The 22,126-nt window shown below is 48.4% G+C and overlaps 1 protein-coding gene across 10 annotated transcripts in view; it reads right to left on the bottom strand.

Moving 5' to 3' along the window:
- The window catches only part of TIAM1 (TIAM Rac1 associated GEF 1), a 155,916-nt gene that overhangs the window by 61,963 nt on the left and 71,827 nt on the right, over positions 1 to 22,126 (bottom strand). For 6 of the 10 annotated variants that reach the window (XM_021550144.2, XM_021550139.2, XM_021550138.3 and 3 more), the window contains 2 exons: positions 13,005 to 13,176; positions 7,151 to 8,133 (listed from right to left, as the gene is read on the bottom strand). In XM_021550144.2, the coding sequence (XP_021405819.1) occupies positions 7,151 to 8,122 (972 nt within the window). In that variant the 5' untranslated portion in view covers positions 8,123 to 8,133; positions 13,005 to 13,176. The remainder of the gene's footprint in view (positions 1 to 7,150; positions 8,134 to 13,004; positions 13,177 to 22,126) is intronic. The other 4 variants (XM_021550145.2, XM_021550146.2, XM_021550149.1 and 1 more) reach the window with 1 other exon arrangement.

Here is a 22,126-nt window from a genome sequence, read left to right as displayed (position 1 = left end):
CTGGTGTCCCTTTGAAGCTCTTACATGGAAAAAGATTGGCCTGATAAGTGTTTTTCCTTTCTTTTCAGTACTGACTCTGCCATCATTTGATGGTCAAGGTATGGCTTGCTGCAAATCCAAATTGAATCCTTTCTCCACAGTCACGTTGAGAAGCAAAGATAAATCAAAAACTGCAACTGAAACCTGAGTGGGAGAAATGGTTTGATTCTTAGTCCTGTGCACTCACTGCACTGGGGCAGCAGCTGTTGAGATGTCTGGAAGAGTAAAAATTTTTTTTTAATTAAATTTAGAAAAAACAAAATAAACAAACCCTTCCATGCTCCATTAAAAGCTGCTCAGGGTAGTTTAATAAGCAAGCAGATTTACCTTATAGTTCTCTGAAATCAAATTTGCCCCTGACAAAGAGGGACTAGCCCAGACCCTCAGATACTTCTGGCAATAAACTCCAGCCTTATGATGAAAGGATGAATCACAGTCACAAGTGTCTGGGCAATAATCCCTGGGAAAGTCTCAGGGCTAAGCTGTCACCTCAGCTCTAGGCATGAGGCTTGGCAGCAGTTTTGGTTCATTGATTCCCCAGATGTTTTCCAGCCAATATGTGGGCCCTTGCAGAGCCATCATCCCTGTGCTTCCCTAAGGAACCTGCCTTTCTTACCTCAGGTGCCCTAAAGGCAAATCATGGATACACAGGGACTCCTGCAGCAGTCAGGAGAGTACAGCCCTGGAGCTGTAATGTGGAAAATTAAATCAACCCTAACAGCTCCTCCCTTTCGAGGGGTGCTAAATCCTCCTCCCTTTTGAGGGGTGCTAAATCCATAATTCCATGAAGGAGAATCCAGCCCTAATCCCCTCTTGCAGTGTGGTCCTTGCCTGCAGTGCCTGACACCTACACAGATCTGAGGTGAGTTCCCACTTTCCATCCCCTCAGTTCTCAGGTGCTACAGTGTTTAATGCTTCTGTTCCCAAAGGATACTCTGAGGAACCCCCAAATTTACTCTTCTTTCATCCCAGGACCACCCAGCTGAAGAAGTTTCTAGAGGAGCTGAGTTAACTATGAACTAATAAAAGCAACCGAACTGCGCTCAATTTAAACCAAGGGCAACGTGCCATCAAAATCTTCCCAGTTAAATTAAAAGACAGAGTCGGGTTACTTTTTGTTTGCTGAAGCCAAGAAGAGGCAATTCTTCCTGGAAAACGCAATAGAGAGGGTAGAAATGGGGGACAGCTGCTAGAACAGGAGCTTGAAACCCAAACACATCATCTGGGAGGAGTTCACCTTTACAAGCACCTCGCTGAAGGAAGCAGGGAAATGCCTGTCATCAGGGATGATAACCAGGCACAGCATCACACTGAAGCTATCTGTAAAGGAACATTTCAAGGGAGCACTTCACTGGAAAGGAGCACTCCTGCAAATTGCATCCACGTAAGTGAGCACAGCCCAGCAAACAAGCATCTGGGGCAACCTGTCTGTGATTTTTAAGTGCAAAATACTTAGAACTAAAGCCATGCAATGTGTAGAGCCTCCCGGAGAATACAACTATTGCCAATGTTGTTATATACACTTCAGATGTATAAATGACAAAGCCCTACTGTTTAAAAAAGCATGCCTGAGTGGAGCTAGATCAAATATCAGTGCTGGAGATTTGACTTCGCTTGGCCTCCAGCCGAGAGTGAAGGAAGAAATACAAATTAAGGTCTTTGAAAGAGTATCAAAATATTTGCCAGTGAAGACCAAAACACCAATTTTCGCATGCTCCTTTTTCTGACAACATTGGGGCAGAGCTGTGTGCTCTGAAGGGAGTGACTATTTGCTTTAAACTATCCCGACTAGGAAATACATGATCTAATCTCCTCCATCTGGGTGACAGGGCAGGAAAGACCTCTGGGTCTGGCCTTGGAGCTCTCTGTTCCAGCCGTCCTCACTGAACCTACTTCCACTCAGCCAGGCCATAAACAGCTCCTTTGGTCCAGATATTCAAGAAGTCTGCTCATTCTGAGCTACCACACCAGGACCCAAGATGTGGACTCCTGAGCAGTTTGCCCTGGTGCAAGCCTGGACTGTCCCAAAAATGAGTGGTTTCTGTTTGACCCAGCCTGTTTCCAGCCCTTCCTTGCCCTGTGGCCTGTGGCTGAAGGCAGAGATATTTGGTTTTTCAGGGTGATTTGCCTGGAGGCTCAGCAGGGTGACCAGCTGACCAGTGCTCCTCAGTGGGATCCAGCCAAGCCAAACAGTTTTTGGGGGTTGGGAACGTGGCTACATCTGAGGCCTCGGGAACAGCCTCTGTCTGAAAGGGACTGGATGAAGAGGGGCTGGAAGCAGTGAGCCCCACAGAGCAGCTGCCAAGCAGCAGCACACTGTTTTCAGCTACTCACTAACCTGTGTGCCAGGAATTATCACTGAACGTTGGCAACTCTGTCTTTATCTCCTTCCTTGATTCCATCTGGAGTCAAACAGCTGAGATGAAAGGTCTGTGTCCATCTGATTAGGAATCCCACCTGAGCTGGAATAGCCATGTTTTCCAGACTACAGGCAGCATTCCTTTAGGGGAGCAGAGCTCCAGCTGCTGAAGATGCTCTGCCTGGAAAACCATGGCTGAGGAGGGCTGGAAGAGCAGGCTGGAAGGCCACAAGTGTTCTGCAGAGAGTGAACAGGATGCAGTGGAAGCCAGAAGCAGAAAATTATTTCAGAGAAGAGAATCCATGGGGGATAGGTCAACCAGAGAGCCTTGGATGCATTCCTCACACCGGAAGGTTCCAATCTGCTGGCTTTGGGAAAAATGCCCTGAGGAAAAATTCACCCCATACTCTCTTTCTTTTCCTGACTGGTTAGTATTTGGGGAACAAGGTACTGGGCTGGACAGTGCTTCCATGGGACTGACCCAGTGTAGTCCTCTTCCATTTTGGGGTTATATCCTCTAAGCCACAAAATTATTTTGTGGAAAAGTTTTACTCAACTTAAAAGCAAGTGTCAGCTCTCTGGAATTTAGCCATCCTACAGAGCATAATGGAACACTGTAACCAGTTACAAAATTCCCTGAGATAGTAAAATAATAATATCAACTAGAAAGATTGCCTCATTTAAACTGGTTTCTCTGTACATCTTGATCTAATTCCCACAAACCCCTTTGATTTCATCTCCTGCATATTCTGCAAAAATTTTTATGTAGGTTTATTTTTTTTAAGCTTTGAGATCCCAAATTCCTGCAGGCTACCTAGAGAGGCCTAAAAATAGTAATAAATTTGAAAATTGGACAAAAGGGGATTTAACACGCCAAGGACATGGCCTGGGGCTGGCGCTGAAGCCAGCACAGCTTCCCAGTGAGTCAGGCAGGAAGTTTGTTCCTTCCCCCGCTCTCAGCTTCACAAGGAATATGGAATAAGGAGATGGCTTGGAAGGGGCACAAAACCACACATCAAGGTTTTCATCCATTAATTCACAGAATCACAGAAGGGCTGGGTTGGGAGGGGCCTTAAATCCCATCTGATTCCACTCCCTGCCATGGGCAGGGACACCTTCCACTGTCCCAGGCTGATCCAAGCCCCAATGTCTAGCCTGGCCTGGGACATTTCCAGGGATGAAATAGCCACAGCTTCTCTGGCAAATTCCCTCCTTGAAATGTCAATTAGGGTTCATAACAGCAGGTGAGTATGGGGTACATTTGTCCCTGAAAGTCTACCAGGAGAAGGACTATAGATATTTTCAGTTCAGTCAGAGAGAAAATGAGAGATTTCTACCAGGCTAAGCCTAGGAAAAAATCTGAAAAGAATGTAAATAATTATCATCTCTCTTTCTGTTTATATTGTTTATAAGTATGTTCTACCACCGTGTGCTATTCATAGTGCACCAATAGAGTGAAAAATTTTCACTTTAAAACAAATCATATTTCACCTTAACAATCCTAATTCTAAAAACAGAACACTAGTTGTTAATAAAATATTACTCTTCCCCTTCTAAACTGAAAAGTCATTTTATTCCCATCCCTACCTCAACAGCAACAAAGGATGAGGAGGGGGAGGAAGACGAGGAGGAGGGAGTCTCCTGCAGGCAGATGTTTAGCTGCCACAGGACACAACAGGGCCACTAAACAAAATCTGGATCCCACAAAACAGGCTGCAGGATCCTGGGGATCTCATAACCCACAGTCAGAACAAGCTGTATCAAGCGGTGCTTTCTCCCTTCCAGGAAAAATGGGTGCAAATGGCAGCCAATTAAGCCCTTTCCACCTACACCACATCAGCTCCAAAAGCCAAACATGATCCCAGCAGAGCTCTCTGGGAAGTCCCGCTTGGCAGAGCTGAACCCTTAATGGCACAATGTTGGGAAGAGCAGAACTGCTGCGTGGGTGCTCCAGAACCACTCTGGGAGCACTAATCACTTGTGCATATTGGATAGAATTGTCTCTTCATCGGAAAAAGCTCCCTTCAATTAGCAGAGAGTGACTCCCACTGTTCAATTTAAGGTTTAAATTTGGACAGGGAGAGATTTTCTTCCCTGGTTTTGGTGTATTGGTGGTTTTCCCTGTAATGTAAACCACGTACTTGCAAAGAACCCATGGATAAGGCATTAGAACAAAACATGTGCAGCCATAATTCCAGCACCTTCTTTCTGGGATGCATTTTTCCAGGAGCTGTACTTTCTGATCTGTCAGCACAGCTCAGAAAGTACAGCTAGTGATAACCTGCAGAAAATTTAACTTACAGAAACCACGATGGTGTTCATGAATGCAGCTGAGCATGCAATGGAATGTTGGCTGGATTTGGGAACCAAGTACCAGGGCACAAGGCCATGGCTATGGTCTCAGACTCAGCCTTCTGGCAGTGCTTTAGGAACTAAACTAGTCAGGAGTCACCACCAGTGATCATCAGGTCCTTACAACACTTCTAGCACCTGGGCAGCTGAGACTAAAGAAAGGCACATATCCCAGCTACAGCTTTCCAAAAAGTGGAAAAAAAAAAACCGCAAAGCACTGATAAATACATCCCCAAAGTCTTGTGAGGACTGACAACAGGGATCTGGGCAGAAACTTCACTCCTGGCTAGGAGAATCCATTGGGTGACTCTATGGAGCAGTGACACCTCCCTGGCCCGGAAAAACTGTGTCCAACATCCCATTACACTTGGCCCTGGGTCACCTTTGTGTGGTGGCCTCGTGGTCCTAAGATGTGACAATTATTTTGTGGGATTGGGATGGGGGAAGCAGTTTAAAAGGCTGGTCAAAACACATATTTATAGCAGGAAGTGTTTTCCAGCACCAGGACACCCATGGCAGGCTCCAGGGCAACGGGGTCATCAAGGGTGTAAAGATAAAAGTGCTGAAAGACTGGGAGGACAGAGGTAAACAAAACTGCCCAAAAGGCGCCAGCTGGCACAGGCCAGCACAGTGCCAAGGAGCACAATAAGAGCAGGGCAGTGACACAGCCTCAGCCCCACACCTCAGCTCCCAGCACGCTCCACAACAGCAGCGTCAAGGAAAGAGGAGCAAAGTGTGAGACCCTGCAGACTGGGGACCTGGTGCAGACACAGACTGGTCACTTCCCTCCCTTCACCCCATCCAAAGCCACCTCATCAGGCTCACCAAGAACTCCTTTCACTTTGTGTGCAAATCTGGACTTCATTTCTGCCTTTTCAAACACGTAATGGCAGTGATTTCCCTAAGCTTGCTCAGGCTAGGGGCTGACATGACTTCATTTCTGACAACTATCTTATACTTACAGGATGCTGCTGGGATTAAAGACTTGGGAGGAGGAATTTTGACCTTTGCAAAGCTTTAATTTTGTTGAATTTATCCATGGTAATAATCACTGCTAAGACTCCTTACAGCCATCATCTCCTATCTCGGGAGAAGAAACCAGCCCCACAAAATAATTTCCCTGGGTATGGCTGAGGCCTCACAAAATACTACTTAAATTCCAGACTTTCACTACATGCCTCAGAGGAATCTTCTGAATGCCAGCATAGGCACCAAGAAGAAAAACAAATGCTTGGCTGTTCATCACCGACTCTATTCTCTTTTTCCTCAAATACCCTCAAAAGCAGGCTGCAGGCAGCAGTTGCACCCAACAATCTTCAGGAAAGCTGTTAGGGCCAAGGCTGCCAAAACCCAACTATTTTTTTTTTCTTCTTCTTCTTGTTCTCTAGGTTTTTATCCTGTACTGGCACACCAAAGGCTTTTCACCTCTGAGAGCAAAGAGCTGATTTTGAAGAACAAAGCTGCTGTTGTGGGACGCTGCAGCATCTGTTTCAGCATGTCAGCTTTATATTTAGCAGCAGCCCATCTCCACAGGTCAAGCACAGCCAGGGAGTCCCTGAGCAGCCCTATCCCAGCAGCTCCCACGAGTTTGGGCATGGTTTGGAACTCCTTTCTGCCCCTCTCTGCAAATCATCTGCCACTGAACTGCCAGCAGAACCACTGTCTGCAGCCTGAGGCAGGAACTCCATCAGGCAGGACAGGGAAAAGCAGGGCACCATGTAGGAAAGCCCCAGGATCACAGGGCTGGTGTCTGGAATGCAGGAGGGGCACCTGACAGCAAAGCTTCTCTTGACTCTGTGCTGTCCCTGGCTCAGAGAAGCAGAATCTTCTCCTTACAACTCCATGCCCCATCATCTCTCAGTTTACAGCATGCCTAGCAGTGCCAGTGCTGTTTTGAGGAAATGTTTTGCACAGACACTAACATCAGCTAATTAGAAAAGTGAAATTTCAGCCCAGTGAGTGCTTAGCATGGAGGAGAAACCCTGACAGTTTGTTTTTTTTTGCCTCCAGTCATAGTGTAGGTAGGGGAGGGTGACAAGGCAGGGAGGGCAGAAGTGGGGACACAACTCTGCAGAGGAGTGATCAGTTTTGGCAGCTACCCTGGAAAAAAAGGACCCATCAGCACTGCAAAACACACAGGGAAATCTTCTGCTGGCAAATGCAGATTTCCCCTTCTCAGAGGCAGTGAAGAGTGCAAAAGGTCCAAGGAGAGCTGCAGATAAAGAAGGGACAGTACAGTGATGGAATTGAGCCAGCTCTGGAGACTGGCTAGTTCAGCTCTCTCCTGGAAACATCTCTGCTTGGAAAGGGGGTGTTGAAGAAAAACATAGTCTGGGAGAACCCGGAAAACCTTCATCTATAGATCCAGCCCAGCCAAACCACAGAAGAAAACTGCCTTACCTGGGTGGTTTTCGCCCTTCTGCCTTGCATGCTGCTGCTATGGCTCATCTGGGGGTTGGAGACCCCTTCAGAGAGGCAGTGGGACTTCCTGCAGGGGAGCGTGTTGTAGTTACTGTAGGAGGAAGGCGCATCCTCGGCGGTCACCGAAGCAATCTTATGGCTCCCGAGCTCCGGGATGTCGGACACCAGGTTCCGGCAGTATCCTCCGAAGGCATTTCGGGGGCCCCCGTTGATGGTGGCACTGGGGGTTTTGGGGGAATACAAGTCACTCATGGAGTTGGCCCGCTGGCAGGCAACCAAGGGCTGGGGGCTGCCACCCGCCTCTGGGCCCTGCACGGCCTCGGCATCCTTCTCCTCGGCCAGGCCCAGGATCTCCTCATTGCTGGTCAGGTGCTCCTGGCTGAGGTCAGACAGCGAGAACTCCAGGCTGTCCTCGCGCCAGATGTCGGCCGACTTGGAGCGCTTCTTCTTGAAGCCAGCTGTGTCGGCGAAGGCGGTGCCGTTGGCCGTGTAGCGCAGCGCCCGCCCGTCGCCCTCGCCCAGGAAGGGCGGCTCGTCCCCATAGAGCCGGCTCTCCTCTGAGTCGGGCATGCTGTGCACGGAGGCGGCCGTCAGCACCGTGCTGCTGTCCACGCTGGGCGTCACTGACGAGTCCGTGTGGTAGGACACGGGCCGCAGCCCCATGTCCACGCGCTCCACCCACATGGCACTGCCGAAGTCCTCCAGGTTGGCCTCAGGGGCGAAGGGCTCCAGGCCATTCTCGGCCAGCGACTGCGGGATGCTGGGGGTGCTGCTGGAGCGCGTGCTCACCTCAGAGTTGCGGTGGATGATCTTGCCCGAGGAGGCGTGCCGCGTGCGGCGCGAGGCCTTGCCGGAGAGGCGCAGCGAGCGCGACGTGTGCTTGCGGCCCAGCCCCGGCTGCTTGTCCCCATAGAAGGCATGCTCCACGCTCTGGCTCTCCGCGTTGCCCATGGCGTCACGGTCTGTGAGGGACACAGCGGGCACGGTTAGGGGAGGGACATCCCAATGCACCAACAGCTGCTTTTTTTATTTCTTTAATTACCGAGCCCATCCCAAAACCTACACGCAGCTTCTTGCAGGGACTGCCATAACTGCAGCATTAATCCCACAGATTAATTAATTATGGGAGCCAGCGGCTGCACCGGCAAACCTGGAAATACAGTTAAATCAGAATATTGCAAACAGCCAGACAGCTCAGCTGGTGCAAACCAAGAGTGCAGAAGAGCGAAGCACTGAACCCTGGAACTCAGTGTGAACTGGAACCAGTTTAGCACCATGGTCCCATCTCAGCTCTGTGCACATTTACCTGACCCTCAGCATCAGCGTCATCGTTCCAGCCAAAAAACTCAAAAAATCAACAGCTCTTGTTTATCTGCAGGGAACAGATGCTGTAAGGTAGAGGGAGGTACACCTTTAGCTGAGATTTCACCTTTTTTGTGGCTAGGAACTGCAAAGTGAAGCACCAAGCAGCAAAGTACAAATCCACCCTTTTGACAGCAAGCTAATGACAGGTTTGATTTCTGTAACAAAAAAACTGCGCAACATTAAGCAGGTACGGAGAGTCCCCCACAAAAAAGCCATATTATGAAAAATAAATTAGCATAAGTGACTCAGACTACACAAAAATAACCTCTTCTTCCCACTCCCTCTGAAGTAGAGAAGCAGATCTGAGCTCTTTGATCTGAGCTGGAACGCAGGGACGGGATTGGTGTCCCCAGCCCCAGCCTCCTGCATTATTCAGCTGTGCACATCCCGCTGTGGAACAGGTTTCCCATCCAGGAGGTGGGAGTGATGATCTGATTCAACCTTGGTAAACACTTTGAGGTCTGGATCTTACTCAACAAATGTCAGAAATATTTTATCAGTAGTATTGGGTCTTTCCCATCTGGCCTGACAGCAAGAAGAGGAAGAAAAGTAAATGCCAAAGTTCAAAATTAAACAGGAGATGCTGAATTACACACGAGACAACTGCATAGAGAAAAACAGTCCATTAGTGTTGAAAAGAAATTCCAAGACAAAACTTCTTTGTTTTGAGGCCTTTCCGTCAGTTTTGGTTGAAAATAAAAAAGCTGCCCTGACAGTAAAATAATCTGGAGTTTTTAATTTCTTCGGGCTATTTCCTCTCCTTTGACCGGATGTTAGTGGGCACTGAACCAGATGCTGGCAGAATGAATGCAACTATGTATTTTCCCTCACTACCTATATACACACAATTGCTGCTGCACAGAACTGAATTAGCCCTACATAAACACGTGGAAAGTGAGGAACTGATGGCATTAAACAATGGGACAGCACAGCATAACTGAACCCTGCACTGACACTTCTGACCACAGCAAGAGGACTGTGCCTCTGCTGCTCTACCCAGCAAAGCTGCTCATGGCTGAGGCTAAAAGTCTTTTCAGTGCCAGAGCAACAAACACCATAAATATCTGGGCATTTCTGCATTGAACATAACTACAATTGCACGTGAAGTAAGCTACAGCAGGAAATGCCCTTCATCTATTGAAATGAATGGCATAACTCCCTTTGGCTGCCATGACTTATGTAGATAAATAAAAGCACTGAATAAAGGGCAGGTATACATCTTAGAACAAAAAAGAAAAAGATAGCTTTATCAATCCCTAGACAAGGGTTCATTATCTCCTAAGAACTACAGCACTTTGATACAGACTGAAAAAAATCAGCCAGCTTTTGCCTATAGAACATTTTAAAGCACAAAACCTGCATTTTTTCTTCTGCAGTTACCTAAAACCAGACCTCAGTGCTTCCATCCTGCAGAAGAAATCCTTTCAGGGAAATGCTTTCCCTTGCTTTGGTTCCTGCTGACCACACTTCCATCCGGGGGGACTTCCACTGACTGCACAGCCTGGCAGAGCCTGCACTATGTATCCCATCTCCAGCCATCCCTTCTCACCCTAAGGAGAATGAGTAGTTTTAAAAGTCCTCTTGAAAGCTGCAATGGTTCTTTACCTTCTGACCACACCAAGCAAAACTTCCCCAAGCCAGAAAAGCAACAGGAACACAAATGGGCTTGGTGAGGAAAGGAGCAGCAGCTCAGGCTGCATCCCCTGAGGAAATAACACTCTCCTGGAAGGAGGGAAGTCTCTCCACAGAAGGAATGTTCAGGAAGTGATTTCACACAATGAAGTATCTGCTAGAGACTGGCAAGAAGTGTCAGACTTCAAAGTAAAAAGCTGACCTTTTTTAATTCCGTCGTCGATTGGTGTTTTGGGTGAGGAGTTTGCAAATCCACAAGTGGCTGTCAGTGAGCCCATACCTCACACCCCTGCATCCTGAAAAGGCCCTGCCTAATCCCACTGAATTCCCATCTGCAAGGCTGCAGGAACGCTGCCCAGCAAGAGGGCTGCAGGCAGAGCAGCTGATCCAGCTGCAGCCATGCAAGACAGTGCCATGCCCCAAGTTTGTCACCATCCCCTGGCAGAGCCCATCTCTCCTGGGATATGCAGGACACAGCTTGGGTGGGACAGCTGACCCCACCAGGTCAAGCTGAGGGGGTTCCTCTGAAAGGGACCCCCTCAATCCTACCTTCTCACCCCATTTCTGCCTCCCTTCTGCATCGCTGGCTGAGCATTTCCACCAGTTACCCTGAACCAAATCAAGCGCTCGTGCAGCAGAGTCCACTAAAACAGCAGAAAATAAATCTGGGGGGAAAAGAAAAAACAGCAAAAAGAAAAGCTTATTAGTTCATTTTTGCTGAGCTAGCAAGTTGGCCTGGCACGTGCCAGAGGCAGCACAAGGGTACCTGTCTGGGGACACAGTAGGGACAGGAGGGGGACAGTGTGTCTAGAGAGTGACACCTCCTCATTTTTTGGCAGCAGGGAGCTGAGAGGTGAGCTCAGGCAGATCTGGAAAGGCAGCCCTGAGAGGGGAATTGGCACTGCTATAGACTATAGACAGGCATCCTCATCGAGCAGGAGTTGGACAGGGGAGGGGAGCCCCAACCTCCCCCTCCCACGGGCCACAGCAGACACCCTGGGGCAACAGCGTCTCAAACTGCTCAGCTACAACTGCCAGATGCTGTCTGTCTGTGGCTTAACTGCGTTTAGCACACGCAATGAAAAAAATCTGTATCAAATTAGGAAAATGAGTAATGTTAATGGGAGCTGCACGCAAGTGCTGGTAGGACAAAGGCTCCCCTTGTTAGCTCAGCTGCCAAATGCAAAGGCCACCATTAAAGACCCATCAAGGTACCACCAGGATATGACACAGATCAAATGGGACACACTTCCATGCTTTAGGCAGGTCTGTGGTGGTGTCAGGAATCTGCTGGGAACTACCCTGAACCTCACAGAGAGCAGAGATCAGCACGGGGCCATGCGCTGTGAGCACAACTGGCTGGACCTTTTTCAGCAGAAAATGTTGATTCATCAGAACCCAAACTTTTTGTGGGAACAGAGGGCCTCTGATGAAATATCTCTCTCTCTCTGGGAGGGAGAGGCTTGAAACGCAAAGCAGGGAGACAGGCATGTCTCCTGGAAGAGGCACCAGCGCCTTGACTCAGGCGCTCGCCAAAGGCGCACATGGAAGATCCAGATTTGTATCTGCAGCCCAAGCCAGGCAAATGAGGGGTGGCAACTTCTGCCTCCACATCCTCAAAGAGGTGGCCTCACCATCCATGCTGGGAAAGGGCTCTCTCCCCCCGAAAACCTGCTCCTTCCTGGTTCAGCACAGGGAAAATGTCAGAAATGTGGTGACTTCAAGAAAGTCACCTTTAAGCCAGCTTGCACATTAAGAGACAGGACAGGGGGTTGAGATGTTGAGATATGCTTTTTGAAAGTTCAAACTTCAGACTGATATCAAGACTAGGCTGCCAGCAGGGAGAAGACAAATTTTGCAGGAAAAACAGTGTTCCCTACACTGGGTATGTGGGAAGAGCAGACTGACCTCCGGCTGAACTGCTGAGGTTTTGCTGGATGACTCTTACATGAAATGGTTACCCATAAATTATATCACATTCTAGATGACCACTGATGATGGACCACTCAGAGAACATAATCTCCTTTAACACCAGTAATTTTCCTTCCTCTTCGCCTACCCCGATATTAAATTATTTCTTAAAGTAATTACGAAACCAGAATACTCATTTGAATTAAATCTATGTTAGTAACTATTGAACCTGCAAAAGGTTGGACCACCAGATTCCAGAAGCATTATCTGAAAAATACTAAATTTCCAACCAAATTTGAAGCACCTCAGAAGACAACAGATTGCAAATTTAAAATTAGATTCTAGTGGGAGGCCCTGGTGACAAATCTGTATTTTTCTCCTGGAGCATAGCTCGAAGGCTGTGAGAACCAGAACAATGATCAAATCCACAGCGGGCAGTGAGCCTACAGAAATAAACTTCTGCTAAAATCTGTCAGCCAACAAAGATTTTCACTGAACTCACCAGAACCACATAGAAAAATGTACAAGACTAATAACCAAGTGTGAACACACATATTTTATTGTAATTAAAATGTGCTTTTTCAAAAGGGCAATAGAGAGGCTGAAATTCCACAGAAAGTCTTTGAGTTTCTCAGAAACTCCAGTGGCATATTTCATTGTTTTCACATCAGAACCTCTTAACCAGACACTTCTATTTTGTGAGCCGCTCTCACATGTGTTAAAGTAGGGATGGACTCCAGAAAGACCCTGGAGGCAAATGGAGTAAGAGGAGGAGGGAGGGAGGAAGGGATGTCACCAGGAGCTGCTTGAAAAGCCCCTGTGCTACCAAGCCCAGGTACCCAGCACATGCAGCTCGTGCCCTTGCCCTCCCCAGCATCCCAGAGCACAGCAAAGCCCTACAGAAACACAAGGGACGCACATGTACCTTCCGAGGCAGTCCCGGTATCCAGCACAACCAGAGAGCTGTGGCATTTAGAGGTACAGAATTGCAAATGACCCCAAAATGAGCAGTTACTGGGACTGCAGAAGCTGTCAGCACCTGCCACTCAGCGACTCCATTACTCCCGCGTCAGAGTCTATGACTACATGCCAAAAACCTGGGGAGAAAGGGGAGAAAAACAAATCAGACAAAGCAGGGTTAGCAGGGAGGGCTGCACAGGAGCATCTTCTGCCAGGGCCTGCCATCAGCACTTACCTAAGGAGCACTGGGCAGCACAGCACAGAACGCTGTGCTCAGATTGGGATGATGAAAGCTGATGGTGGCAGAGTAAATGAAAAACCCAATCCAGCACCACCAGCCCCAACCACAGGACATGGAGAGTTCCTCTTCCCAACAAAAATCCCCCTAGACTTCAACATTCCCTCGCTGAGGCTGGTCTGTCTCAGCTCAGGGCCAAAACCACACCTGCATCTGACGACGACCACCAAGAGAGGCACCTTCCAACACAGCAGGGCCGAATTTCTGGCAGCAAGGGGAACCCAGCCACCCAGGAGACGCTGGAAGGGCTTGCAGGAGATTTCTCTGCAGACTGTCTCATTTATGGAAAGGACTGTTTTTTCCAGGCAGGGATTTCATTACCCTTTTCCAAAGGTGAATCACACATTGGGGCAGAGCATTTACATCTGGTTTTGTGAGCAAGGACAGGGTTCTCAGGTTAATTGTGCTCACAAAGGCGCAGATAGAAGAGACCAGTCTGTGCTTACCTAGACCTGAGACCAGTCCTTAGGGCAGTCCTCAAGTCAGACACTGAGGTCATGTGGACACCAAATCCCAGCCCTTTCCAGGCCTGGTACCACTGGTGAGCTCCCCTGCAAGGAGCCCAGCTCTAGTCCAGGCCTGGGAGAGGCTGAATGTGTTCCCAGTCCAGCTCTCACCCAACTCCCCCTTCTCCCAGTCAAGCACCAGCACTAAAACATCACCACAACACTGCACACAAACTTGGGAGAGTTATAAACTTCTCCACAGCTTCCAGGGAACAAAAACCTGGGGAGGGATTATGGCTGCCCTTCATGTTCTTGGAGCTGCTTGGTGGAGAAAGTGGAGTGATCCTCACTCTTGGTTGGATTCTCAAAAGAGATGAGAGTCATTGGCTCTTTAAAATTAAAAATATTCTTTTCTTTCTCTTCCTTCATGTTCCCTTCTTTGCTCCCCACCTCCCCCTCTTCCCCCAAGCTGTTGGTTGAGATCTGAAAAGCAGTTCATAAATTGCTCAGAAGCTGGCAGGAATTAATAAAATTAAGCTCATTTATATTGAAATGGACTCATTATCATGCCAGCTGCCAATAATTTCCAAGAGGGGAATCTTGCTGACAAAAAAGGTCCTACAGGCAAGAGGCTCCCCACCTGCACCCACCACACAGGGAGCAACCCTGCCACGAGCATTCCTCACCTCCCAGGAAAGGGAATTGGGACCGCTGCTGTTCAGATCTGCCTGCTACTGCCTCAAAGAAACCTGACCAAAAGATGAGCAAGACAGGCACAGCCCAGCATTCTGTCAGATCTTCCACCCTGACATGGCTTTTGAGAAGTTTGTAACTTGGTAAAATCTGCTCCAGGGTGACACAAACTCTGGTCATCCCCCTGAGAAACCAGTTCCAAGGTAGCCCATTCCACACACCACCTGTGCTTCTCCAGCAAAAACCCTTCTCTCCTGGCAATCCTTTGTTACAAAGGGGATGTTTACACCTGGATCCTGCATTATCCAAATCCTCATGCTGCTCCAGTACATCTGAAGGGCTGGAAAAATCCTTTGCCACAAACAGATGAGTACTGGGCACCACAGCTCCTCCACAAAACAAGGATTTATCGTTACCCATCAACTCTTTCCTGGAAAGTTTTGCTCCCATTAACTTTTACAATTCAGACATCTTTCCTAAATCAAACCAATTCATACTTTTCAAGAAGAACATCCTTTTTTCATACTTTGACATTAATATGCACTAGAACAGTCCTCAGTGTCCTGGTTCATTCCAACAGCCCAGGCTCTGCCACAGCAGAATTTCTGGAGTTCTGAAGCAGCCTCCAGCAAAGCCTTTCTTCCAGCAAGGTCTTGGAAGGTCCAACAGGGCAAAAAGTGATGCCCATGCTCCTCGTTCAGGAGGAAGGGCTGAAGCAAACATGAGCACAGCTCCATCAATTCCTTTCCAGCACAGAGCCCTTTCTGGTCATGTTTGCTCCCATGGAGACTGGCCAAGGGAGAAGCTGACCAGTGACCCACCAGTCTGTTCTCAGGGGAGATGGGACAGTTGTAAACATCGACACGTGGAACAACTGATCTCACTAAAAAAAAAAAAAAAATCAAATAAAGATTTCCAAACTTCTACACTCGAGACAAAACATCCCCTCTCAGCACCGACTGCTCCCGACACATCCCAACACTCAGACACGTCCCTGGTGTGTGCGAGCCAACACCTGCACACATCAGTGCAGCTCCCCATCCTCTGAAGGGCTGCAGGCAGCACAGCTGTATTTACTGCACAGCCACACAACAGTGCCAGGCCAAGGAGTTCCCACAGGGCTCATCGTGCAGCCACTCCCGGCTGGGGAGCACAGGAAACCTCCACGCATGGATTAAATGCAGAGCAAGGAAGCAGAGCAGATTAAAGGAGCACCTTGTTATTCTTCACATCTGCTACTTGCAATTTCAGGTACAGCAAAGAGCTCTGACTTCCACATGCTGCAGGAGTTTGCAATGTCAAGAGGCTGGAGAAAACTCCAGAACACCTGTTTTCTGTTTGCTTATGGACACTTGACAGGAACATTAATGGATGAAAAATATGGTAACTGTAGCTTTTGAAAAGACTCCTTTTCAAAGCACAACCCTTCCTTTCCAAAATGAAAAAACTCAGTGTGCAAATATATCCCCTTGTCCAGTGAACCGGAAAAGTTGGCGAGAAGGACAACAGCTCTCTTTCAATTCTATTTTTACATTTTCATTTTATGAGGCATTGTATTTGTCAGATTTCAAATACAATCAGTTGGTTGCTAAATAAATCTTCATGCAGCATGGAGAAGCCCTCGGTAACTTTACCATCAAGCAGGATGTACATACAGAGACAGGAAGCAGTAGGCATTCCATACAGAAACCATTCAATATCCATCAGCAGCTCTGGGCTGTATTCCCCACCCACAATCCCAGTTCCATGCCACTGTAACTCCAGTGTTCAATCCCATCTCCTGAAATGGAGAATCAGGCCCTTGGTTTGTCACTGGAGGCCACATTTTGTTAGTTAATAGTTAGTTAGCTAATGTGAATTGCTGCTGAGATCAGCCCAGCCAATGCCCTGCCCTGAGACCAAGGTAAATGCTCTCCTGTGCTCCAGGGTTCTGCTGGCCTGACAGCTCTGGCTCTCCCCATCCTATATCCCTGGGCTGCTCTCTGCAAAACAAAACCCCCAGGAGAGGGAGCATAACTTATCCTGAGCTGGAAAAGACCCACAGGGATCAGAGTCCACCTCCTGGCCTTACACAGACACCCCAAGAACCCTCCAAACCCTTCAGCAGCCTCATGCCCCTCCTTTGGATGTTCTCCAAGAGCTTTAGATCCTTCTCAGACTGTGGTGCCCAACGCTGCCCCCATGCCTCGAGGTGAGGCAGCAGCAGTGGGATGGATGGATGGATGGATGGATGGATGGATGGATGGATGGATGGATGGATGGATGGATGGATGGACGGACAAGAGACTGCTCTGTGCCCAGATCTTTGTTCAGAAATGCAATTGAGAAATGCTCCAAGCTTTCCTGATCTTGATCTAGACACTGAGCCCTGAGACCAACTTTAGAGGATTGCAGAAGCTGGTTGACTTTTAAAGCACTGAAAATAAATTACAAACGTGTTCCTCTCTGTGTTTTCTTTCTATGACATTTAAAATGCCATAGAAGCCTTTTGTTTGTGAGAAAAATTAATTTCAAACAGAGCACTGCTTGTGAGAAAAATTAATTTCAAACCAACCACAGCTTATCCTACCTGATGAGGAGAATGACTGCTCCTGAATCTAGAGTCTGCCAACAATGACCATCCAGGAAGGTCAGGGATCCATCCATCCATGCCCAGGAATGGGCTGGTGGAGCTCTCATTGCAAAACCTCTTTGTGCTAGCACACAACCTCCAGTGTCTGTCACGGCTGTGAGAACAATGCTGGTGATCCTCCAGATGAAGAGGAGGGCAAAGAAAAATAAACCCACACTCCCTTTGAGAAGAACTCCTGAAGGTGAAGGTGTGGGAAGCCCTGCTCATCCAAATTCAGCACCATCCCTACGACAATTCCCAAGGGAGGGAAGAAAAGGCAAAAAGAGAGAGGGAGGGAGGAAGATTTGTCGAGAGACGTTGAACCTCCACAGAGGCAACAGTCAGCAATCCCCAAATCCCAGCTAAAGGAAACAAAACCAGGAGCACAGCACTGAGAAAGCACTGTGGGGCCTTGGCAATAAATTAATGAAAGAGCAGAGCAGGTAGCCCAAGGGAAAGCCCCCATCTCCAGGGTTTCTCTATTTATAGAGGGGATGTGAATAATTGACACAGTTGCGGGTTTGTTTGTTTTTCAATCATTTTTACAACAATCTGAGCATGTTTTAACTCTTTCTCCTTCCCTTTTATTTTTAATGGTGGGAAAATCCCCCTTTCTACCCTGGGGGGAATCTGCAAGGTTTTACGCATTTCCAGCAAAGGGTAGAGCAGGGGAATGATTCTAATTTCAGATCATCAGACATAAGCAAATCTATGGGAAGCCATGAGGTCAACTCCCTGGAGCCTGTGGGGCAGACTAAGCCCAGCCACGAGGGAACTGCAGGGAAGAAGGAACCCACTCAGCCTCCATGGAGGCCCTGAGGACTGCATGTACATTTACATGATACTTGAAAAACTAAAAGAATTCCCAAAATGCAGCTGAAATAAAAAATAAGGTGTGGCTTGTTTATTTACCTTTAGGTTCTATGTTATTGTTATTACACTTTGCTTAAAAAGGGCTTTCTGCTTGTGCCAAATGAGCCGAGAACTGCTGATACACAGCAAGGGTGGGATGTGCCAGATGCACTAAAAAGACTGAGAAGTAACAAGGAAATGTTCAGGCCAGGAGACAGAGCTCCAAATGGATCTGTGGGAGCTCTCACTGTACAGCCAAGGAGTGGGACCTTGCCTGCACAGAACCACCCAGCACCACAGGTTCCAGCAATAAAAATTGAAACCCTTGGCTTGAGTGACCAACGAGACAGGATGTGGAGGATTAAAGAAGGTGTGGAAAAAAATTAAGGGTAATAATTGTGGTAGGGGGAATTGGAGAGGAAGTGCTTGGTGTATCTCCTCATTTAAGCACTGAGGTAAGTAATCTGATTTTCAAGCAATGCCAAAGACCTCACACAGATCATTAAGATGGTGCCTGAGATATGAAGTATCTAATTTTAGATACCCTGACTCAAGTACTAGGGAGGGATTCCAGAAGTCTGCGGAAAAGCCAGTGTGAAATACAACTCAGGCAGATCAGCAGAGCTTTCACTTTCTGGTCCCTCTCTCTGAGGGAGCATGAGGAGCCTCACTGAGCACCAGAGCTGTGTAAGGTTCCTCAATTACTGCTTTAGAGCCAGGAGAAAGGACATCAAAATAACTTCCATAATAAGAAAAAGAACTGGAGCAAAGGATGTCCTTTGCAGATGACAGCATGCGTTGCACAAGTTTTGGCACCAGGAGCTGTCTGCAAGTGTGTGCTTTGAAATCAGCACCTGTCCTTCACTGAAACTGCACTGGGGTGGGATGGAGAGGCTGGCAGCTGCAGCACTGCAGGGAGGGCTGGATTCCTGCTGCCAGGCTGCCAGAGCTCCCTTCTCTCTGGGAACACAGTGCAGAAACACCCAGTACAGTCACATCCTGGTGGCAAAGGGTACGACATGACTAAGGAGGAAAGCCGGGTCCAACCAGCAGAAAGCATGCATTGAATGTCCCAAACTTCCCAAAACCAGGAGTTTATTGTCTGGCACGTCACCGGCAGCACGGACAGGGCTCTCTGGTGGGGCAGGAACAAGGGAAGATGCTGACACAGCCACTCACCCAGGCCCAAAGCCTGGGCTCTTCCCACCCTCCTCTTGCTCCCAGCACTCCTGCCATGGCTGCTGGAGACCACAGGAGCAACAAAAAGCAACCCAAGCTTCCCAAAACCCAACTGAGAATCCTGCCTGCTGTTTAAGCAGAGCCTGGAGGAGGCAGGCGAGCAGTGCCCAAGTGCTCAGCCCCTGCTGCCAGCCCCAGCAGAGTGGCTCTCCCCGGCGGGCATTGCCATGGCACAGCCCTGTCCCTCCACAACCACAGATGCAAAGCTTGGCTGGTGGGTACCAGCCTGGCACCGCCCAAGGTGAATGAAACACGTTGAATGAAGCACTCCGGTTTTATCTTGCACGTCCTGGCAGGACCTGATAGCTTCCCTCTATCTGGGCTGACCGGTTCCAGTCACGACTCGCCCATCACATCTCCTGACACAGCTCTCCCCCGGGCAAGGAACACACCACTCCAGGGCCACATGGTTGGATGTTGCTTCTTTAATTAAGAGGGGACAGAACCCATGAAGGATGGAAATCCCAGGAGAAGACACCCTCGGGGCTCGTGGGGTGAGCCCCCGCCCTGGGAAGAGGTGGGAAGGGAGCAGAGCCAGAAAAAGGATGGATCAGCAAATGCTCTGGAGAGGAAAAGCCAGAACTACCAAAAGCCAGGCTAAGGCAGCTCAGGGTGGAAAGCTGATACCTATCAGCTCTGAGTGTGGCCTCCAACTAAAATGAAGGCTTTGCCTCCTTTTCCAGGGAGTGCATGGCGGGGAAAGGCATGTGAATCACCACATCTGAGGTTATCAAGAACAAAATACAGAGTTTAAAACATGCCAGTCAGCAACAGCTTTCAATCTGCATCCCAAAACTATGAGAGAAGCAAGCACAGGGATATAGGAAAGAATTTTTCTATTAAAACCTGCAGCTCAGGATCCTGCCTGGGACTGCAGAACAAGTGATCCCAGCAGTGGTGTATCCGTCTGCCTGTCAATGGGATGCAAGGCTGGAGAGCACAGCTGAGAGATGGAACCGGGATTCACACAGGAAAAAATGGGAAACTGAATTCATTTCTGCCTGCTACTCTTGATCGTTCCCTGCAAGAAGATGAGCAATTTCCCAGAGGAGGAAAGGCAGAAGATACCTTTCCAGGAAACTGCTAGTGGAGCTGAAAATGACAAAAAGTGGCCCAGGAATTATGATCTGCAGAAGAAACTTTGCACAGGGGTTATGCTGAGGAGAGAATTACCTCACTCAAGTCTTTTCATGTTTTCAATGCAGACACATAAAAATGAAATGTGCTGGTGACTCGTGCTGAGGACACAGAGCTGGAAAAAGTCAGAGCACAGAGCAGACCTTTTGTTTCATACTGATTCCAGAGGGCCATGAGCTCCCGATATGACAGAAATGCCAAGGAAAGCAAATGTAAATCAAAGGATGCACCAAGCAGGACTTGTGCAGCAGAAACAGCAGTGACTGATGCTGCAGAAGACACTGACCTCATCTGGAACACCACAATCCTCATTGTGGCGGAGGTTAGCACAGACCAGACACTTTCAGCAAAGGCAAGGCCAAGGTGAAGCTTCACTCTGGGAGGAGTTCAGAACAACAAAGCTGCTGTCAAATGGAACACAAGCAGAGAGGCAGCTGAGCAGCCCCAGTGCATCCAGCTGGGGGTTCAGGGGCTGAACACTGCTCTGACCAGCCTCAGTGAGACCCACGGATCACAGCTGCACAGAGGGACAGAGGTCATCCTTCCCAAACTCAAGCTGTTCCTGAGCAATAGGAAAAAAACAACGACAAATCCTCCACAGTTTGGCAGCACCACAGTTGGTCCAGGTCCTCCTCTGGCTTTGCAATCTGGTCAGTAAGAGGAGAACGTTGTTGCTGGCACACGGAGCTGTCTGTGAGGGGTGCCAGGTGACCAGCTGGAGAGCTTGTACCTGTGCGCTCCTGACATCCTGCACAATACACTGCCAAAACCAGCTTCAGCTTAGTCCTCTCCTGAAAATTATTCCAAAAGTAGTGCCAGAGAAGGAGTAAGGAGAGATGTTCCAAACTCTAATGGGAATATTTCAGCACCAGACTCTTGCTGCCTTTTTGTGCAGTTACTGTCGGCTACAGTCACAGAAACAAAACAGTGAGCAGAAGTATGAAGAAGTGGGAATTTTTTTATAGGCATTATAATCTATGTGCCAGGAACGCAAACCCGTCATAAAACAACAGCTGTGCCTCCTCCAAATGCCAGGTTGGTGAGGTATCAGCCACACCACCAAACAAAAGCACAGTAATCTACCCAGCACTTTAATGACTGGACATGGCAATCAGTGCTCTGGGCTGGCGACATCAGGCACAGGTTGGACCCCACAACCTTAGAGGTCTTTTCCGACCTGTGATTGATATTTTCAGCAGCAGGTGCCATTCCATCATTTCAGTGCTTCACATTGGCCCAGAATAGCCCTGGAAGAAAAGAACCTCTTTGCATTTAAAGAGCAGTAGATGATTTCAGTAGTAAATTTCCTCTTTACATTTAAAGAGCAGTAGATGATTTCAGTGGCTGTGAAAGCCACTGGTGTTTTCTGTGGCACCGTTCCCAGGCCAAAGGAAAGCAAACCTTGTAGGAGATGCACACTCAGTCTATCTGTGCACACATTGACCAGAGCTACCTTGCATGTGCTGCAAGGGAATTACTCAGCCCACCTGAGCTCACAACAGCTCCTGAATTCACCCGAATGCCTTCTGTCCCCAGACAGAGCCACCTCCAAGCTGCATCCAGCCTTTCCCAGTAACTTCCCAGCACTGGTTTTGTCTGCATGCACACAGCCCCCTCTGTGTTACTGCTTAAAGCAACTCTTACTCAAAAGGGTATTAAAAATAACATCAGGGACCAGGAATTTCCTCTTCAAAGATGCTTTTCCACCCTCCTGAGCCAAAGCCACCAGAGAAGGTGACTCTCCTGTGCCTTCCACTCCACCAGCAGCCACAGCCACATCTCCACACTGATCCTATAGACCCAGGCCAGAA

The sequence above is a fragment of the Lonchura striata genome, chromosome 2 (assembly GCF_046129695.1).
Source record: "Lonchura striata isolate bLonStr1 chromosome 2, bLonStr1.mat, whole genome shotgun sequence".
Classification (NCBI taxonomy): domain Eukaryota; kingdom Metazoa; phylum Chordata; class Aves; order Passeriformes; family Estrildidae; genus Lonchura; species Lonchura striata.
This window is presented reverse-complemented; position numbering and strand designations above follow the sequence as displayed.